This window comes from Manis pentadactyla, chromosome Y (genome assembly GCF_030020395.1).
Source record: "Manis pentadactyla isolate mManPen7 chromosome Y, mManPen7.hap1, whole genome shotgun sequence".
In the NCBI taxonomy this organism is placed as follows: domain Eukaryota; kingdom Metazoa; phylum Chordata; class Mammalia; order Pholidota; family Manidae; genus Manis; species Manis pentadactyla.
In genome coordinates, this window is record NC_080039.1 from 36,730,703 (window position 1) to 36,751,737 (window position 21,035).

General features: G+C 54.5%; 1 protein-coding gene across 4 annotated transcripts in view; it reads left to right on the forward strand.

Annotated features, from left to right (window-relative positions):
- Window positions 1-21,035, forward strand: part of LOC118935973 (serine/threonine-protein phosphatase 2A regulatory subunit B'' subunit beta) — a 45,153-nt gene that overhangs the window by 17,482 nt on the left and 6,636 nt on the right. For 3 of the 4 annotated variants that reach the window (XM_036932679.2, XM_036932680.2, XM_036932683.2), the window contains exons 2-7: window positions 3,287-3,472; window positions 15,473-15,576; window positions 15,776-15,878; window positions 16,670-16,744; window positions 17,791-17,877; window positions 18,275-18,431. In XM_036932679.2, the coding sequence (XP_036788574.2) occupies window positions 3,287-3,472; window positions 15,473-15,576; window positions 15,776-15,878; window positions 16,670-16,744; window positions 17,791-17,877; window positions 18,275-18,431 (712 nt within the window). The remainder of the gene's footprint in view (window positions 1-3,286; window positions 3,473-15,472; window positions 15,577-15,775; window positions 15,879-16,669; window positions 16,745-17,790; window positions 17,878-18,274; window positions 18,432-21,035) is intronic. The other variant, XM_036932681.2, reaches the window with a different exon arrangement.

The window sequence follows — 21,035 nt, forward strand, 5'->3', positions numbered from 1 at the left end:
GCTGTTTCTTTTTCTGCCTTTGAAAAAATTACAGCCTCTGTGCTCTAATGTCTTGTATGCATTTCTTGTAAATATAGTTGATCTTTGATCCACACCTCAGTCTTTGAACTGTAGAGGTCCATTTACAGGTGGATTTTTTCAATAAACTTACAGGATTGGTATTGGACATAAGGCAGATTCCATGGATAATGTGGTCAATAGAAATGGGAAAGAAACACGTGATGCTTAGTGGCCCTCCAGGGATGGAGCCCGTGACCTTCGTGTTAGCACGTTGTCCTAATGCGCTGAGCTAACAGGCACGCTGGGGAAAAAGCCTTTAAAGTCACATCCAGCTGAAGGTGACAGTGCTTTTCTTCACAAAATCTCAAGGTTTGTTTTTTCTGTGAAGAAAGGAAAAGGAGAGATTCCAGCTGCCATTATGGGTGGCCTGTTCTTTCTGGGAAGAAATGCTTTTTAAACTGACCAGAAAAAACTCAGATAAATCCCCCATGTGGGGCTTCCTTTCCACTAGTTAACTGACTATCCTGGAAATGCCAACTACTTAACTCGTCAAGGGGCAAAATTATATCTTTACTCATCACATTAAACCCCAGAAACACTTAAGCTCCATCAGCCTTTCGTTGGCGCTATTGTTCTCTCGAGGGATCTGAAAAGGCATAGAGCTACACCCTTATGGCTGACGTGTGATCAGTGTGTTCAGATTTACCTCCGTACACTCGGCTTCTTCCAGACCGACCCTCCGCTTAGTGGCAGACCCCTTTGCTTTGGTCGGAAACCCTGTTGGAAAGTTACCTTCGCGGGGGCAGAGATCCCGGTTGGCACCACTTCTGGTGTGTGTTCTGTGGGGCAGCTGGGGAGGCCTGTGTGCTCCACGGCAGAGCACCCTCTATGCGGTTGTGGTTGGGCTGGTTTGGAAGCTGTGCCTGTTGTCACGATGCTGTGTCTGTGTGTGGGTTTCTGGGGCGAACCTGCCTGCGGTTCCCTGGCTCTGCACATCTTCCAGCACGTCTCCAGCTGCCCAGATTCAGCGTGGATGCCTGCTTCGCGTCTGCGTCCGGGTCAGACACAGCCCCGGAGCTGTGCTGGGTCTGCCCGTTAGCCCGTTCAGCATGGGTGCTTGTGTTAGTCTGATTTTCATTTCTGGAAGTCTCACTTGGGTCTGTGTTCAGTGTGCACCCGGTCTTGTATCTTCACGCCTGCCTTCTGTTGGTCAAAGCATGTGAGGCACATCAGTTCCCGTTTCTGAGGATCCCGGCATCTGAGGGCCCGCGGGCTCAGACCTGCCCCTGGGTTCCTGCTGCATCTCCTGGTGCCTGTTCTCACGTGATCGCTGATTTGGAACGTGGGCTGCGCCCATGCCACCTGCACGTGCTGCTCACATGTCTTGGATCTGGGGAACTTGCGAGTCCTGAGACAAGGACGGTTCCCTGAGGTCATGCTGCACCCACACACTGCCAGTCTGGGTCGACTTTACATCTTTGGCTTGAGGGCTTGGGGGCCATTCAGATGATGTGAATTTGGTTTGTGAACTTGAGTGAGAGTCTGCCTGGCTTTCTCAGGGAGGCCCCCCCACCCCAGCTCTTGCAGCAGCAGGTTTGGGGCCCACACTTTCCTCTCCAGGGCCTAGGAGTCGCTGGGAGCCATTTCCCGTTCATTCTTGGAATGGAAGGCGCAGCTGTCTGGGACCCCCCTTGGGGCAGCCAGCTGACCCCCTTCAGCCCACATCCCCGACGGCAACAGCGGTCAGGGCCCACGGCCTCACCAGGCTCCCTCTTCCCAGGGTCGGTGGCTGAGGGTTCCTGACTTCCTGGCCAGCTCACGGTGGCACTCGGGGAGGTGTTTGCAGAACATGCTGTTCAGCCTTCGTACTTGCTTAGGGCAGACGGGTGTCTGGGCACCGGGCATCTCATTGCCAGAGAGAGAGCCGCCCTGTGAAGGGGACTTCCCGAGCCCATTCTGTTTCCAGCAGAACGCGTCGTGTGTCCCCGGCTCTTCTTCCCAAAGGAAAGAATTCCGTCGAGAGACAGACGAGGGCCGTTCTCAACAGCAGTTATTAAGCACAGTGTAAGCGTGCTCCCTAGGAGGGTGGAGAGCGGCCTGCCATTAGGGTTAGGGTGGCTTTCATACGTCCTTTGAGTGACAGGTTGATTGACAACTCAAGGTTACATGACCTTTTCTCAGTGCACAGGCGCCTGACCCGTGCGTACCTAAACGAAGCCCACTGGGGGGCCAAACCTCAGTGCTTAAGCAGAGTTAGATTCATTTTAGTGAGGGGGCTCCTTTGGAACGAGGTCTTGGGACCTTGTGCAGGCCCTGACATCAGGGAAGCCCTGTGGTCCTGGGCCTCCTGGGCATGTTCTGGGCCTCCTGATGATCTGGGCATCCCTGACTGGAACTGGGAACGATGGAGGGCTGGGGGTGGCCAGGGCACAGCCTTCCTTGGGGACGGGCTGGCCCACTGCCCTGCTGTGTCTGACTAAGGGCACGTCTAAGAATTGTGCACACCTGAGGCCACTGGGTCTCCTAGGCTTGCTCCCAACTGGGGGTGACCAGTCGGGGAAGGGTCCCTTGGATCCGGCCAGCAGCAGAGGCAGCAGATCCAGGGGTGGGAAAGACCCATGTGGGCCATGGGAAGGCTGTGTCACGAGCCCAGCTCTGTGCTGGAAGCTTCCTGAAGCAGGGCAGCTTGCTGCGTCACCAAGGGCGGTGTCCTGACACATGTGAGGGACCTGGTCAGGGGCTCACTGCCCATTGGTGGTGTCAGAAGCATTGGCTTTGATTCCAGGGTGGCGCATCTGCCGTTCCGCTTCTGGCAGGAACGAGACCTTGCAGCTGAGGTCTCCATGGGACCGCCTGCCCGCAGGGTGGTAGCGCGCCCACCTCTGGGAGTCCGTGGGCGGGAAGGTGCGACTCCAGGCACAGCCCCAAAAGGGGGACACCCCCTTCCTGCGTGTGATTGATGGCCCAGGCAGCCCGGGTACGAGCCCTAGCCTCCCAGGGGCAGGTTCTCCAGGCCCTGCGTGGTGGGCTGCCCCTGTTCTGAGGGGTCACCCGAGGCGGGTTCAGAGGAGGCACGGATCTGCACTCCTGCGAGGCACTCATGGGTTGTGTGACCTTGTGTGTCCTGGCCTCCTGTGGCCAGCCCGCGGGCACTGTCCAGAGTTAAGTCAGGTAGATGGGCCCGTGCGTCCCGTCCACCAGCTCTGCCTGCATTCATACTCGTTAGCATGAAGAGGACAGTCAGGGTTCCCAGGCTCTAACTGGCCCCACCCCTTCTGCTTCGTAGGTTCCGACGCGGAAGGAGGAGCCCCTGCCGCCAGCCCCCAGCCAAAGCATTCCAGCGTTCTACTTCCCGCGAGGCCGCCCAAAGGGCACAGCGGACACAGACGCCATCATCGCCAAGGTCGAGAGCACGTTTGCCCAGTTCCCGCAGGAGAGGGCCACGATGGCGGACATGGGCAGTGTGGCAAAGGTGGGTGTGTGTGCGTGGCAGGCGGCACCCGTCTCTGCTGCTTTGTAGGCGTGCTGTTCTGGATCGTGCTTGGGACACCACTGCTAAAATCCAGCGCAAATGGGGTCTCATGTTAATTCTCATCACAAACTGTGCTGAGGGTGCAGCACCCTGCCACATGGAGTGAGTGTAACGTCTGCGTCTTGCGGGACACCTTCCCTGGAGGTCAGCGTCGGCCTCCCTCTGCCCTTCCGACCGGTGTTGCTCCCTGCCTGTGCCTCTATTCTGCGCAAACTTGGACCCACAATCCCTAGGTAGCAATACAGTACGCGTGGTTTGAAACTTGGCTTTAAGGGCCATCACGCTGTGCGTCGTAACGCCTTTGGTATTTGAAGATCAGCCATGTTGCCGCGTGTAGGCTCAGGCACAGTCGGTCCGTTTCTGCTGTGGGGACGCAGCGCCATTTACTCCCTGGTCCCCCCAGTGTGTATTTGTGTTGCCAGGGCTCCTCCAGTGCCTCACCCACCAGGAAGGTGGCATTGCTGGGACACTGTCACCATCCCACGAGGTAGCCCCGGTCCCTTGCCTGGTGTGGGGCCCAGGACCATGAGGGCTCCTGCTGCCTGCGGGCTCCCGCTCGCCCAGCCCTTCCCGGCTCTCAGGGCCGCCTCCTGGGTGTTGGGCTCCCACTGCCTGAAGTTCTGCTCCATAAAGCGCTCTAAACCGGCTGTCAGGTGCAATCAGTGGCTTGTCCCGCCCCCTGCCTCCTGCCACTCGGGTGCTTTTTCCTTGGCTCTCCCATCCGTCCCCTGCCCTCCCCTCTTGTAGAATTTCTCTGTGTTCTGGACACTTGCCCTCTATCCACTGTTTGCATTGGGAAAAGGTTTTCCTGCTCTGCCTGCTCTAAATGACACCACCTACTTCCATCTACTTTCATTTATTAGGGTGTCCTTGGCCGTCTGTGTGCAAGAGCTTGATTGAGAGAGAATTCCTGTACCACACATTTCACTTGTTTGCAGTGTGGTGTTGAGTGTATTCGCAGTTGTACAACCCACCACTGCTGTCAGCGTCCAGGCGTTTTTGCCACTCCAAGGAGAAACCCTGCACCCTTGATCCCTGCGGAGCCCTCACCCACTAGCACCCTCATCCCCACAGCGAACTCATCCACCCCCAGCACCTTCATCCCTAGTGACCTCATCCCCTCATACCCCCAGTGCTTCATCCGTAGTCCCTGGGAAACGAGTCACCGGCTTTCTATGTTCTCAAGACATTTCGTGTAAATGGAATTGTATAGTACCTGGGTTCTGTGCCTGGCTTTGGGCACTCAGCATGTTTTCGGGGTTCCTTTGTGTCTCGGCGCAGGTCAGGGCTCCGTCCCTTAGCTTTGTGTCCCACGGGGGCCACCATTTAGGCTGCTGTGACTGTCGTGCTGCTGGCGTCTCCATATCTTGGATGCACAGACCTAGGATGGAATCGTTGGGTCAGGTGGGGACGCTGCATGTCATTTTTTGAGGAGCTACCAGGCTTTTCCACAGCAGCTGCACCATTTTGTGTTCCACGCAGCAGTGCACAAGGGTTCCAGGCTGCACCCTTGCCAACACTTTTTATCTCTTCGTGGACAGCCTGTCTAGCGTGTGTGAGGTGGCATCTCGCAGCTGTAATCTGTGTCTCCCTGATGACCAGCGATGTCGAGCATCTTTCACGGGCTTACTGGTTACTTGCGCATCTCCTTTGTACACTGTCTGTTTAGATCCTTTGCCCATTTTCAGTTGGGTTATTTGTCATTTTGTTGAATTGTGAGAGTTCTTGATAGATTCTGGATGCAAGTCCCTTATCAGATACACAGTGTGCCGATATGTTCTCCCGTTCTGGGTTGTTTGTTCATTTTCTTAACAGTGTCCTCTGATGCAAAGAAGTCTTTGATTTTGGTGGACTTCATTTTTCTTTTCATTTGTTACTTGTGTTTTGGTGTCATATCCATGAAATGTTACCAGATCCAACATCGTGAAAATTCACTTTGGCTTTGCACTTACGAGTTTTATCTCTGACGTCTACATATTTTATCCTTTCTGATGCCAGTGTAGAGTGACGTGGAGTCCAGCTGCATTCTGCGGCCTGTGGATGCCCAGGGTTCCCATCACCGCTTGCAGAAGAGACTGTTCTTTCCCCAGCACGGTCTCAGCCCCCTTGCTGGAATCCGCTGACCATGTATGTGCAGGCTTAATACAGGGTTCTGACTCTGTTCTCCCTACCATGTTTCTGTCTTTATGCCAGTACCACCCTGCCTTGATGTACTCTGGCTTTGCAGTAAGTTTTGAAACAGGGGCATGTGAGTCCTTAACTTTGTTCTTCTTTTTCAAGATTGTTTTAGCTCAGGGCGGCCCCTTGCTCTTCCACATGAACTGTAGGATCACCTTGTCAGGTTCCTACAAAGATGCCAACTGGGGTGCTGACAGGGGGTACATTGAATCTGTTGATCAGCTTGGGGAGTATTGCCATTTCAGCGATAGCAGTCTTTTGATCCATGGATGTGGAATGTCTTTCCATTTATTTATGTCTTTAATTTCTTTGAGAAACATTTCATAGTTTTCAAGGTTAAGTTTTCTATAGATTCTATTATATTTGTTCCAAAGTATTTTTTTATTTCTGATGCTATTATAAATGAAATTGTTTTCTCAATTTTATTTATGGATTGTTCATTGCAAATGTTAAAAATACAGCTGTTTTTTTGCGTATCGACCTTATATCCTGCAATCTTCTGAACTCAGTCATCAGTTGTACTGGTTTTTAGCGTATTCCTTAGGATTTTGTATAGAAGTGATTGTGGCTCCTGTGAGTACAGATAGTTTCATTTCTTCCTTTTCCGTGTGGACGTCCTATTCTCTGCCTCACTGAACTGCTGTGGTTAGAACTCCACTGTGGTGCTGGAGACAACCACCAAGTGCAGGCTCTGGTCTTGCTCCTGGTCTGGTGGGGAAAGTCTCCATGCTTTCACCCCTGACATGACGTCAGCTCTGGGCTGCTCTTACACACCCTTTGTCAGGTAGAGGACGTCCATTCTGGTCCAGGTTTGTTGAGTGTCTTTGTTTAGACAGGATGCTGGGCTTGTCAGATGCTTTTCCTGCTTCTCCTAAGATGGTCGTGTGGCTTTGCTTTTGCCTTCCTGATGCGGGACATGACATGAGTTGACTTTTCCAGTGTTAAACCAGCCTTACTTTCCTGGAAGGACTCCCGCTTGGTCATGGTGTGCAGTCCTTTCTGTGTGTTGCTGGATTCTCTTTGCTAGTTTCTCCATTGATGATTTTTGCCCTGTGGTCATGGAGACCTGCTGGTAGGCTTCTGGGGGTTCCTGTGTCTGGTTTTTGTGGTAGGGTAACACTGTTCTCAGAGGATGACTTGGGAAGTGTTCCGTTGTATTAGAGATTTGCCTTGTGAGAGTTTTCTAAAATTGTTTTGTAAGTGGGTAAAAACAGGGTTACGAAGTTAAACCAAAAATCCAGAACTACTCAGGTAAGTCCAGATGGTCTACTCCAGCCCGTCTCCTCTTCCGGTAACAGTTTTCACAGCCCTGCATTGCCTTTTGGCTGTTTTTCTTCTTAGCATGAGCAAGTACATGTAGATATGCATGTGTGTACATGTGCACATACTGAATTTCTCCCATTTCTTAGGTTGAAAGTGTCACAGTCTGCACGTGGGTGTCTTCTCAGCAAACACTGTATGTTGCAGATCACCCCAAATCAGCATGGAGTTCCTTGCTTTGCCCTCCCGCCTGCAACCGTAAAAGTGACTGGCCGCCGAAACCATGCAAAGCCATCTCCTTCCGAGGGAAAGATGACAGCCGTTTTGTGACCGCTAAAGCTTGCTGAAACGTTAAAAACTCTCTTACAGTTGGTCGTTAGTGTATAGGGAGATGGAAAAAGTAGTGAGACTGATAGCATGCTGTTTTGTAGAAACACTAGGAATTAACGTGTTTCATTTCTTTGTGAAAAGCGTAGTGGCATAGCTTGGACAGAGCACATCTTGTTGAGTGGCATAGGGTGCAGAGGGGGCATCTTCTCTGAGCCCGGGCTAATGCATGTTACTTCTCAGTCTGGTCTTACACTTCACATTCCCTGTGCTGTGAGACATCTGCAGGCGCCTCTACCTCAGGGGTTTGCTGGCCTCCCTTCTGCTTGGACTGTTCTGTTTCCATCACAGCCTCGCCAACATCGTGCGCTTTCACTAAATCCCTCTGGCTGTGCCCAGAACCTCCTGCCCCACTGTGGGCATAGCATCCTGCACTCAGCCATTTCTTCGGTGGTTCATTTGCATTCCGTCAAATCCTGTGTGCTCTGTGTAGTGTTTCTTCACAACTTAGCCACCCATCCACCTGGCCTCCACTATCCACCGTCCAAGCGTCCACTGAGGCAGTAGGTTCTAAACGCTGAAGTTGCTCGTTGGCCATCGGCCGAACAGAGACAAGTGGGGTTTGGTGTTGAAAACCAGACTTTCACCTGGCAGAGAACTAGGGTGCCTGCAGCTTATGCACCCAGGGGTGAGTTCACAGCCAACTTACTTCCTGACAGCATGTCCCTGCTGCCGGGATGTGGGCCTTATAGCCAGACACCTTGCGCTCTGTGTGTGACCTGAGCAGCAGGTGCAAGGACAGGCCCCCATGGACTGGGGAAGGGGCAGTGTGCACCTCACGCTCCTTTCGTGGTGTGTGGTGTCCAGGGCCGGCAGCTCCTCTTCTCCCGCCCGTCCTCACACTTGTGTGCTGTTAAGACGAAGTTGGAACCGTGCTCGGAGGGGAGCCTGGCATGTCCATGGAACTGTGGCAGTGGACTTTAAAACCAAGAGGACCGCCTGCACCCCGTGTCCCCTGCCGGTGCCTGGTGCTCTGTGTGTGGGTGAGCCGTGGCCTGTTCCCACGGAGGCTGCCCCTTTTTGCAGGAATAGCCGTGTGCACAGTTTCATGTCGTTGTCTGTCTTTGGGACTGCTTTCCCTAAGAGCATGACCAGGCCACAGTGGAGGGCATGTGGGCTGTTATCCAGGGTTCCCAGAGTCCCTCCAGAAGGGCTCTGCAGTCATGAGTTCTCACTGTCTGCCGTGACGGAGCCAGTGAGTGGCTTGGGGCCTTGTCGGTGGGAAACGGTATCTCAGGGCTCTTTCGGTGTGCATTTTTCTTCATCTGCTAATATTTCCCGTGAAATTTCACCCCTGGTTGTTAAGCAAGATATGCACATACTCCAGTCATCCAGTTGTTCTCGCCCAGTTTGGGGTTCAGGGTCAGCCACACGGGTTAGCCTGCGTCCGCTTCATTTCTGCCCTGCTTTCAGCTTCTCTGCTTCTCAGGCTCCCCCGCGGCCCCCTTGCCGAGCCGCCGTCTCCCAGCTCTGCTGTGATGTCACCGCTTCACCTGGGATTTTAATTTCTCCAGTCGGTTTTCATCATTTATACTTCTTATAAACCAATTTTTTGCTTGACTTACAAATTTATTACTTTAAAGCTCTTCCTTATTTTATTGTATGATTTTGAACATCTTTATCAGGTGCGCACACACCGCCCTTTCCCTTGTTGGGTCAGTTACTTCTGCCCCCGCCACAGGCCGTGCTGGAGACCGGTCTGCATCGTCTTTCAGGGAAGCTGTCAGCTTCCCCGATTCCTTCCTGGGTTTGTGTCTTTTCCTGAATTTCTGCTCTCGGGTTTGTTGCGCCCTCACACTTGTCTGTTCCGTCATGTTTTCCAAGCTTTTGATGGGAACTAACTCTTATGGTCCCTTCACTGGTCTGTAATTCATATACGGGAAGATCTCCCGTTTAAGTTTGTACCTTCAGACTTTCTGAGAGTGTGTCTCCTCCTCCACTGTCTGGGGGACACGCGCCTGGCCCCGGCCCCTTCCCTGCCCCCGGGGCCCCTCCCCACGTCCCCTCTGTGTCCCTCAGAGGCCCTTAGCCCCTGTCTCATCCCCGTCTCATCCTGCCCTGCCTCGCTGCCCCAGGACTGCCCCTGGCCTCCTCCTGGCGTCAGGGCCTGCCTTGTCTTGTGGGATTCCCCATGAGCGGGTCGTGCTTCTGTGTGGGGTTGGCGCTGTCCTCCCGGCCAGTCAGCCACATGCGCACACAGGCCGTAGCTGTGGTCGCCCCCAGCACTCTGTGAGCGGAGCTGCTCTCCGTGCTGGTGTGCACGGTCGTTGCCTGCATCGCATCCCCAGGTTGTCAGGATGGCAGAGTTGAGCCCTGGTCGTCAGGTGCCTGGGTGCCAATCGTTGGAACAAGCACGGCGACTTTCTGGAGCACGTGCAGGTACACGCAGTGGGCTGTCCTGTGGCCCTGCAGCTCCCAGCGCCGCTGTGGTCGGGGCCACCCTGCAGGACGTACCTCCTCACTGCAGCTTCAGTTTCCTCCCCCACATGATGGCTCCCTACGCCTTTCTCGTGGTGGGCTTTTGTCCATGTGTCCTTCCACGGGTGGTGCTTGGGTAGGCGTGGGCTGCCCGTGGTTCCGTGGGTATGTGCAGTGGTGGCGTGTTTATGCCAAGGTCCATGCAGTGAGCCCCCACTAGCTGCCCAGTGCATGCGGGCCATATGCTCTCACGGAGCCATCACCCAGGCCACAATACCTCCTCAGTGACTCCCCATCCCCCCTGCGCCGTGCCCATGGCAGCCCCAGCACCACGTGTGTGACATGTACGACCTAACAGGCTTTGGCACTGGGTTCCCTGCCCCATAGCAGTGGGGCGCAAGTGTTCCCAGCACCTGCAAGCCCCACTCCTCCCATCCTGGCACACCCCCTACGCTGCCCCTGCTCACCTACTGTCACCTAGATGAGGTGGAGTCTTCTAGAGCTTTATATGCACAGGACCTTACAGTAGACAGTGTGTGTATGTGGTCACATAAAACCATCAGCATTTTAACCATTGTAAAGCCTACAGTCCAGAGACCTTTATCACATATTCAGTGTTGAACAACCAACCACCCCCTCTGTCTGGTTCCAGAACATTCTACCCCCCCCCCCCCCACAAAGGAAACCCCATCCCCACAAGCAGGTCTCCCCACCCTTCCCAGCCCAACAGCCATGAATCCATGTCTGTCTGTGCATCTGCCTGTTCTGGGCGTTTCCTGTGAACAGATCCCAGTCCGTGTGTCCCTGTGTGCCTGCGCCTCTCCCTGGGCACCGTGGGCTCAGGTCCATCCATGCTGTGCATGTGTCAGGGCCCCCCTCCTCTTCAGGGCTGAGTAATAGTCCCCTATGTGCACGGCTCATGCTCTGCATGTTTGGGTGGCTACTATTTGGAATAATGACTGTGACTTCAGTGAACACATTCAGGTACACGTGTGTGAACCCCCGTTTCCAGCTCTTCCATGTGTGTATACAGTTGTGAGGTCCCTGGATTATGCAGTAAATCTTTGCTTAACTTGCTGGCACCATGTTACATCCCCGGCGGCCCCGTGTGAGGGCCCGGTTGTCGCCCACCCTCGCCCCTTTTGTGTGGCTGCTCTCTAGCCATCTGTCTTAGTCAGGCCACCCTCACAGCGCCCGGGCTGGGGCTTGTGAACAGCACGCATCGATCTCTCACGGCTCTGGGGCTTGGAGTCCCAGGTCAAGGTGCCAGCATCTTGGTGTCCGGTGAGGCCTCCTGCTCAGGCGTCCTACCTGCACTTCGGTTCAGTTCTGACACCACCACCTGGCGTTAGCGAAGAAGCCACTGCAGAAGAGCTCAGCTCCACGGGATGCCCCTTCAGATGCCAGTCCCAGGTCCCAGGTGCCTCTGACGGACCAGCTGTAGGTTCATGGGGCCCCACAGCCCTTCTCACAGTCCCTAATTTGCCGTAAGAGCTCACAGAACCCAGGGAAACACCTACATCTACCAGTTTTTCGTATAGTTGGCCTCTGAGTAACACAGTCTTTAGGGGTCAGTCAAAAACCCACATACAACCTGTGACTCCCCAAAAACTTAACTGGCAATAGCCTACATTGATCTTATAGTACAAACGATAAAATAAACTAGGATCTACATATTCTCTGCATTCACAACACACCTCTTTCTTAATTGTTTAGATACCTGTGTGCTGTGCTGTGCATCTGCCTGTTTGTTTCACACTGTTTCTCATCTTCAAAACCATCTCCAGTGCCCACATTGAAAAGCCTGTTTAAATGCACTTAGGCACTTCAAACCTGTGCTGTTCGAGGGTTAGCAGTATAACACAGGGTGGATAAAGGCCACAGATGGAAGGTGCAGAGGGCAGGGTCCGGGAGGGACCTGAGGGCTGGAGCATCCGACCCCGAGGAGTGAGAACCATTGCCCTCCTGGTATGTGGACCCATGCTCCAGCCCGGAAGCTCTCTGAGCCACATACTGTCTTTTTATGGAGGCTTCGTCACATCGGCCTGATGGGTCACTAAGCCAATCCCCATGCCTTCTTTCCCAGACCATAGGTGGGGCTGCAAGTTCTAGCTTCTAACTAGGGCTAGGTCTGCCTGGTGACCAGCCCCGTCCACAACTCCACACAGGCACCTCATTAGGACAAAAGACCCTCCTGTCACTCAGGACATTCCAAGAAATTTAGGGGCTCTGTGCCAGGAACTGGGGCCAAGACCAGTACATATATTTCTTATTTCATGCACAGAGCAGTGTGATGAATCTCGGATGCAATTTACACAGTGGAAGGAGCCGACAGACCGAAAGGCACCACCAGTGCCACAGTTCCATTTTATGTGACATTCTGAGAATGGCAGACCAGCTCCCTGGGGCAGGGGAGGGCTGGGGGGTGCTGGGAGGGGTGCATGACCGAGGCACGTCTCTGCACCTGACAGGGAATGGATCTTCCTCTGTGCACTTACAAAATGTGCTTTTTTATAAACAGGCGCTTACATAGCATTTATAAAACATGGGATCTTAATATGTGATGTACCTTTTCCTTTGGAGTGACAGTTTTATAATTTTTTACAAAATGTTTCTTTACATCTTTTGCATTTTAGAGGTAATGCTTCCCATTCACTTCAGAATATGACCAAGTCTTGGGAGGTCACTTAGGTCAGGGCCAGAGCTGTAGGGCTACCAGCTCTCCTGTAGGACTGGATAGGCTTGGGGCCACAGTCACACCAGCATGTCCTGGGAGCCGAGCATAGGTGACCCCGTTCAGGAGAGTGCACAGGTCGTGAAGGGCATGGACCACGGGCGCTGACCAGGGCCTGGAGCCATGAAGTAGGGCAGTGCTGCCCTGGACCACCCATCCTGAGACCACTGGGTTCTCACACCCACACTACCACCACCCAGAGCAAGATGCCGAGGGTTTCCAGCACCCCAGGTTAATTCCCTCTGCCCGCCCCTTCTGGGTCACCAGCCTGGTGCTGCATGGCCTCGCGGATCACTTCTCAGTTGTCAGGCACGAGCCTTGTTCCCACCCGGCTTCTCCGCTCACCTTCATGAGACAGTCCACACCTGCAGGTGGCAGTGGGTTCTCATTGCTGCATTTTATCCCACTGCGCGGCTTGGAGCCATCCCCTCCAAGGTCTGTCGTGCGCCCCCTTACAGGCAGCACGCACCCCAAAGTGCATACACCAACCCACTGTTCATCCAGCCTGCTGCTCTGGACGGCGGGGTTGTTGCGTCAGGACCATTGTGAGTAGAACCACGAGAACACCGTTGGCCGTGTCTCCCAGGAGCGGAAGCCCCTGTTCGTGTGCTCTTGGGACAATCCTGTACGACTGTGGTGTCCCACGTGGCAGCGCTGCCCCAGCAGCTGCACCACTTCCCGCCCCCTGGCCGTGTGTGCGAGTCCCGGCTCCTTGCACTGTCGCCACTCCTGGCATTTTCAGCCTTTACCTTCAAGCCTTCCTGTGTGTCCTGTTGTCTCATGTGCTCACTCCTGAGTGTAGAGCCATTTTCACAGCGTCCGTGGGCACTTCTCCCTGCAGTACCCCTCAGGCCTATTGCTCTGAGGTGGCATGTGCCTCTTCGGGCCGATGCTTCCTTTACACATTCTTCCAGAAGGTTCCCTGTTACCATTCACGTTAGGACTGCTCCATCGTGCACTGGCTTTTGTGCACTATGTGAAGTAAGCTGGGTTTTCCCACCGACCCAAGATTCGGGGAAGAGACATTCATTTCCTGCCGAACGGCAGGCCTGCCGAGGCCCTTCCTGGGTGACAGCGTGTGGCGGTAGCTCCCCAGCTGCATTCCCGCCACTGATCTCTCTGCTCCTCTCCACACTGATAGATGAAACCTTCACTGATGTACTCCAGGAAGTCTTGAAATCTTTGAGTGAAATCATTTGATACTTGTCTTTCTCCACCTGGCTTATTTCACTGAGCATAATACCCACTAACTCCATCCATGTTGTTGTAAATGGTAGGATTTGTTTTCTTCTTAAGGCTAAATAATATTCCATTATGTATATGTACCGCATCTTCTTTATCCATTCATCTACTGATGGACACTTAGGTTGCTTCCATATCTTGGCTATTGTAAATAGTGCTACGATAAACATTGGGCTGCATCTGTCTTTTTCAAACTGAGATCCTGCATTCTTAGGGTAAATTTCTAGGAGTGGAACTTCTGGGTCAAATGGTATTTCTATTTTTAGTGTTTTGAGGAACCTCCATACTGCTTTCCACAGTGGTTGAACTAGCTTACATTCCCACCAGCAGTGTAGGAGGGTTCCCCTTTCTCCGCATCCTCGTCAGCATTTGTTGTTGTTTGTCTTTTCTGTGTTGGCCATCCTAACTGGTGTGAGGTGATATCTCATTGTGGTTTTAATTTTCATTTCCCTGATAATTAGCAATGTGGAGCATCTTTTCATGTGCCTGTTGGCCATCTGAATTTCTTCTTTGGAGAAGTGTCTGTTCATATCCTCTGCCCATTTTTTAATAGGGTTATTTGCTTTTTGGGTGTTGAGGCAGCTGAGTTCTTTGGAAGAGCTTTATTCTATTCCTAGTTTCCTGGTCTGTTGGTTTTTAATTAATGGTGTTTTTTTTGTATTGCTGATCTCACTTTGCTCACATGCATTCTGTGCAGGATTTTTGTGCCTGTGCCTTTGAGAGATGACTGGCCTGTGAGTCTCCTTGCGTCCTCGACAGGCTTCAGTATCCGGGATATGCTGGCCTATTAGCGAGAACTGAGAAACGTCCCCTATGTTTATTCTTTGAAAGAGTTTGTATACAGTTAATACAATTTCTTCCCTAAATGTTTATAAGAATTTACTGGTGAAGCCCCTTGGGTTTGAAATTTTGTGTGAGTTTTAAATCTCAGATTCAATTTCTTGAAGTGTGTAGTGTTCACATTCTCTGTGTGTTTGTTGTGGTTTGACATGTTAATCAAGGCACGTGTCCATGTCACTGAAGTTGTCATATTTATTGGCATAAAGTTACTCGTGTCCACTTCCTGTGTTCTTACCGCTTGTGGGGTCTGCAGTGGTGGCTGACATTGCTAAATTGCATTGAGCTTTAAGCCCCTTTTTGAAGAGCTGGCCTTTGTGTTGCTGAGTTTTGCTGCTGGTACCAGCTTTATCTTTCACAGCAGCTGTGTGTTTTCTTCCTTACTTTTTGAGATGAAAGCTTAGGTTGCCAGTTTTCAGCCTTCCCTTCCTTTCTTGGTATGTGTATTTAAAGCTATAAAAGTTAGTCCTGATATTGCCGTGTCCTATTAAGTTTGCATATGGGACATTTCCATTATTGCTCTCAAAATATTCTCTAGTCTAACTTCCCAGGGTCCCCTCGCTTACGCTGCTTAGTTTCCAGAGTTTGGGGACTCGCCAGGCCTGCTGTTATGGTTGCTGACTGTCCCCTGCTCAGGCTTGTGTTCTGTGTCCCAGACTGTGTTGCTGTCACCTATGTGACCGCTGGGATGAGCACGTGTTACTGACCCTAGGGTGCAGGAACGAACACGCTTTGCATTTTGCAGAACCCATGAGCTCACCTCTGACGTGCCTCCTGTTCTGAATGTCGGGTTCTCTGCAGCAGCGGTTCACTTTGATTGTCCTTGGGGAGCCAGCGGTGGTGCTCAGCCCATGCTAACCGCCGTCCTGCCCACTCTGCTGCAGGCTTGTGGCTGCCCGCTGTACTGGAAGGCGCCGCTTTTCTGCGGTGCAGGGGGAGAGCGCACAGGCTCTGTCTCCGTCCACAAGTTCGTTGCCATGTGGAGAAAGTGAGTCTGGGCCTGACCCAGGGAGTGGGCGAGGGCAGGGCAGCGGGTCCCCATCCCGGTGGCCATGGCTGGCTCTCCGCCCCAGCCTGTCACCCCTGCCCCTGAGCCGCTTGGTTGCGCCCCTCGCGTTAGAGCATCTCCGCCCCACCTGGGAGGGGCCTGTGGGCACATGCGAGGAAGCTGGGCCCCTGTCCCCCAGGATCCTGCACACCTGCCACGACACCGCCGCCAGGTTCCTCCACCTGCTTGGGAGCCCCGGCTGCAACTACCTGGTGCAGGAGGACTTCATCCCCTTTCTGCAGGTGCGTTCCCAGGCCTGCACTGCAGCCCTCCTTCCCACTGTGGGCTCCCACATCTATACGGCATCCCTCCCTCTCCTGTGCTGCCTGCAGGTCTACACCACACACAGGCATGCACACATGAGTCTGGCTGCCTTTCCTCAGGCACTGCTTCCAGGAAAGATGGTTTGAGGAACATCCACCCGAGTATGGTGGGCAGACACTTCCCAAGCCATGAACCCACAGAACGTGGAGTCTTGGAGACACAAATTAGCACCACTGCGGCTCCTCTTCCTATGTAGAAGCAGGTTGGGGAGCTGCAGAAAAGGGTCTCCACATGGCATTCCTGCTCTGTGCACAGGAGCGTGTCCACAGGACGTTCCTGCTCTGTGCATGGGAGCGCGCACTCCACGGTGGGTGGGGGGCCGAGGCGACTGGTGGTGAGGAGTCCCTGGACACCCACCTCCAAGTGCAGGAATCACCAGAGCTTTGAGTGGAAGTGACTCACAGGGTTGGCATGACTATAGCCCTCGATAAAATGAGCATGTATCACAAATCAAATGGGCTGATGTGTTTGGCCTTCCATGTTTCTGCAAGTCCAGGTCCCGGGTGGTAAGGGGCTATCAGTAGCTGTCCTGTACTCTTAGCGGGAGGGGTAATGGTTGTTCACAATTGCACAGCATGATTTTGGGCAGCAGTGCCCTGGCTGGAATGTCTTATTCACCCCTTGGTGCAGGACCTGCAGGGTGTATTCAGAAAGGGTGGGTGCTCCAGGGTCCTGTGCGTCCATGAGGTCTCTTGTCTCCTGTGTGCAGGACGTGGTGAACACTCACCCTGGCCTGGCCTTTTTGAGGGAGGCCGCGGAGTTCCACTCTCGCTACATCACCACTGTGAGTACACGTGCCCCACAGCCAGCCCTTCACCCCTGGAGAACAGGGAGTGAGGGGTCTGTACCTGGCCCGGAGCCCAGTGTGCTCTCTGAGAGGGGGTCCGCACACCGGCAGCAGTCAGCAGACCCTGCTGGCTCCCCCAGGCAGGGAGGGGCCCTTCGGCTTCAGAGAGCACTGCCCTGCCCGCGGCCTCCCCCGCTGGGCATCGTGCAGGCACAAGCCCCCTGAACCTGCATCTGCATGTGCCCGTGTCACACCCGTAGCCTCATTCAGCTGCAGTCGCAGTCACATGGCCCCCGCATTCACAGCCGCACCTCACTGCACCCGCAGGCCCAGGCAGCCTGGGGAACATCCCATGCTCCTGCTGCCCAATGGGCGCCCACTCCCATGTCCTGAGACTGCGCGTGAAATGCATGGTGGGGCCCATGGCTCCGCGCGCTGGTCTGCCCTGAAACACACGGAGTGCACATGGGGGAGCCCCGTGTCTGCCCCACTGTCCTTGCTCCCCTGTGCTGGCCTCGACTCATTGAAGCAAGGCGATCGGAATTGTGTTGTATCTGTATGAGTCACTGACTGCAGAACATGAACGGGCTTTGTGCAGACCGCCCGCTGCTGCCCTGCAGGGGAGGGGAAGGCGTGGGGTGGTGGGGAGAGCGGGAGGGCGCCCCGAAGGAGGGCATCCCCATCTGAGTCCAGAGCTGACTAAGCCTTTTGGCCCCCTCTCCAACCTTAAACTTCAGCTTTTCATCCAGGGGTGAGTCAGGTGTGGATGTGTTCAGAGCTGGTCTTTACAAAACCCCGCTGTGAGACTTCCGCCCTCCGCTCCCGTCCACGCCACCCCTTCCCCGCCTCAGGGGTGTCCGTCTGAGTGTGGCTTGGGCAGGCCCCTGCGGGGGCTGGGGGCAGCCTCTCGGGACACCTCCGGGCCTGGCTCCGCCCCCTCCCTCCCCCGCCCGCAGAGCTGTGTGTGGCGGACGCCCTCTGCTGGCGGCGCGGGGCCCTGCAGCTCCGGGTCTCGGCCCAAGTCCCGCCCCCTCCTCCTGCAGGTCATACAGAGGATCTTCTACACAGTCAACAGGTCCTGGACCGGGAAAATCACGTGCGCGGAGCTCCGAAGGAGCACCTTCCTGCAGGTAGGACCCGGCGGGCCAGCAGGAGCACACGGCCTCCCAGTTGCCCTGTCCACAGTCTTCCACTCACCCGCCTGCCCTCTATGCACAGGTTCTGTAAACAGGTGGCCTTAGAATGGGGTGCCGACCTGCCCATGTCAGTGTAGGCGGGATGAGAGCGTGCAAGCTGCAGGGCCACCATGTACTACTGGTGGGCAGCCAGGCCAAGCCTCGGGGCAGCCCCTACCCAGGGGCTCCCAAACCAGAGTGCCACCCAAGCAGGTGCACCCCTGCTCCCAGTCATCGCACAATCCTGACCAGCTCTGAACCATCCGCGCTCAACGTGAGACACCTGGGGAGGGGTCTCAGGACAAAAGCCTGCACCCCAGGGAAGGCAGCGGTTTCCTCGGTTTGCCCGCAGAACGTGGCCCTCCTGGAGGAGGAAGCGGACATCAACCAGCTGACAGAGTACTTCTCCTACGAGCACTTCTACGTCATTTACTGCAAGTTCTGGGAGCTGGACACGGACCATGATCTCCTCATTGATGCCCAGGACCTGGCCCGCCACAACGACCACGGTGAGCATGTGGCTGGGGCGGGTGCACAGCTCCCTCCCGTGCCGGTGCCTTCCTTAGCCCGACGCACCCTGACTGCCCACCCATGCCTCCTCCACAGCCCCACTTGGGCCACTTCGCCTGCAGCCCGCCCCTGCCCTGCAGCCCTGGCCTCTCTAGGAGTGGCCTGTCATTGCAGGAAGCACAGGGATGCAGGGACACTGGTGGCTTATGTGGGTTCTGAGTGCAGGGAGCGGGACAGCCTCCCTGCAGGGTCGGGAGGTGGGCCCTATCCTGGCAGCACCAGCTCCATGTGCCGCATCCTTCCTCACCTGCCCTGCCCACCTAGTTCCTTCCCGCGGTGTCCTCCAGCTGTCGGTTTTCCCCAAGTGTTGAGGGACTGCCCTTCCCCCACTGTGAGGTTCACGCCAGGTCTGCTGGGTGAGCCCTAACTTGGCAAAGCCCCCGGGTACAGCTCAGTGAGCTCCAGCACCCACTCGCACAGTTGAGCGAACACCTGCTCAGCAGGGGAGCTGAAGGTCTGTCCCTGCCCAGTCTGTCTTCTGCTTCTTCTCCTTCCTGGCTCCCTGCAGTTCCGGCGCGGGGGCTGCGGGGGGCCTGTCTGTGGACCAGCCTCTCCGCGAGGATGGAGCCAGGCGCTGTGCTCGGACAGCAAACAGCCAGTTCTGGGTGGGCAGGATCTGGAAGGGTGCTGCATCCAGAACCCAGAGGAGCGTGAGCCTGGTGCCCGCGATGACCGCTCAGCGCCCAGATGCCTTTTTCTCTGAGCCTCATTTCCTGCCCTAACAGCAGAGCTCTGTGGGCTTCTGTCCGTTCTCAGCACAGAGGGCCGGGCAGGTTAATTTTAGGCCTCCTCACAATTCAGACGTGGTGGGAAAGAATCCTGTGTGGGTGTTTCCTTAGCAGGAAAGTTAGGTCTTTCTATTTTCTATTGCAAGAGGTCAAAATTCCTAGTACATAAGTCAGCTGAAATTTAAGTATGCCTTCGGGGTTTTAAGTTTCCTGACAGATTTCCTTACTCTTGCACCTTCTCATGTAATTTTTCCTAATAACCACATTCATGAGAGAATTTCTGAGCCCAGCTGGGCATCTGCTTTATTTGTGGTGGTCTGTGCAGCGTTTCCCAGACACCAGCTCTCTGGGCTTATCTCCTCTCTGTCTCTCTGCCTGGCATTGGGCCCCGGGCAATATCATCCCTAAACTCACCACACATTTCAGTTCTGGCATGGGCTCCGGGATCAGCCCGTGGGGGCTGGGCACACAGTTTGCCCGGATGACGTCAACCCAGCCCACAGGCCCTCCAGCTCCCCAGCCCTGGTCCCAAGTCCCTGCAGCCTGACCCTGACCCTGTGGCCTCCTGTCCCATGAACTGAAGCATCACACCTGGACGCACTCACAGGGTCTGCCTTGAAGGTTTGTCAACAAGCAGGGCTTGAAGCTACTGGCATCATGGCCTCGTCTGCCCTTAGAATACCAGTAACTGTGGGACAGTGGTCTTGGCCTGGACAGTACACTCAGTGCCTTGCAGAACAATCTGCGTGGTGATATGGGTGCCATGATACATCCCTTCCATTTGGGCCAGTTTCAAAAGCTGAAAGGGGCTTCTCAAGCAGCAATGGGATTGGCCTCACATAATACAGGAGCAAGCAGTCAGTGCTGACCCTGTCCTGTGCAGCCCACGGTGAGTGGGGGGTGGGGGGGTTCCTGTGGTGCTCTGTTTGCAGATCACTGGACATGGGAATCCGGGTCAGCTGTGCTAGTTCCCTGGGGCTGCTCTGACTGAAACAGCAGGGTATTGTCCTCTGACAGCCAGGAGTCCAATATGAAGGAGTTAATGAGGGATTGTCACCCAGGAGGGGTGTGCAAGACTCTGCGGAGGTTGCTGTAACTTGCCACAGACTACATGGATTAAAACAACAGATTTATTCTGCCCCAGCTCTGGAGACCAAGTGTCTGAGGTCCAGGCAGGGTGGGGCCTGCTCCCTCCCCAGGCTCCAGGGGAGGCTCTTTCCTGCCTCTTCCAGCTTCTGGGGGCTCCAGGCGGCCCTGGGCTTGTCCCTCCCATCACTGCCTCCTTGTCCATGTGGCTTCTCCTGTGTCTGTGTATCTCCTTATCTGTTTTTGTTGATGGCACCTAATCCAGGATTACCTCATCTCCAATTCTTCACTTAGTCAAATCTGCAGAGACCCTTATCTCCTCATAAGGTCCTTTTCACAAGTTCCAGGAGTCAGGACATGGATATGTCTTCTCAGAAGACACAATTCAAACTCTGACACATACAGGCATTTCCCATTAGGGGTGAAACTCATTTCACTGAGTTAGGGTGAAGTGGGGGTTAGGGGAAAAGACTGTCTTTATTTCCCTATCTTGTGGGCATATGCTTAGTATGGGCTGAACTGTGTCCCCCCAAATTTGTGGAATGAAGCCCTCACCCCAGGACCTCAGAATGGGGCTGTATTTGGAGAGGGCCTTTAAAGAGGGGATGAAGGTAAAATGAGACCATAGGGTGGGCCCTGATCCCATAGTACTTGTGTCCCTATAAGAGGAGATGTGGACACAGACACACAGGAACAACCCCCTGAGGACACAGGGAGAAGACGGCATCT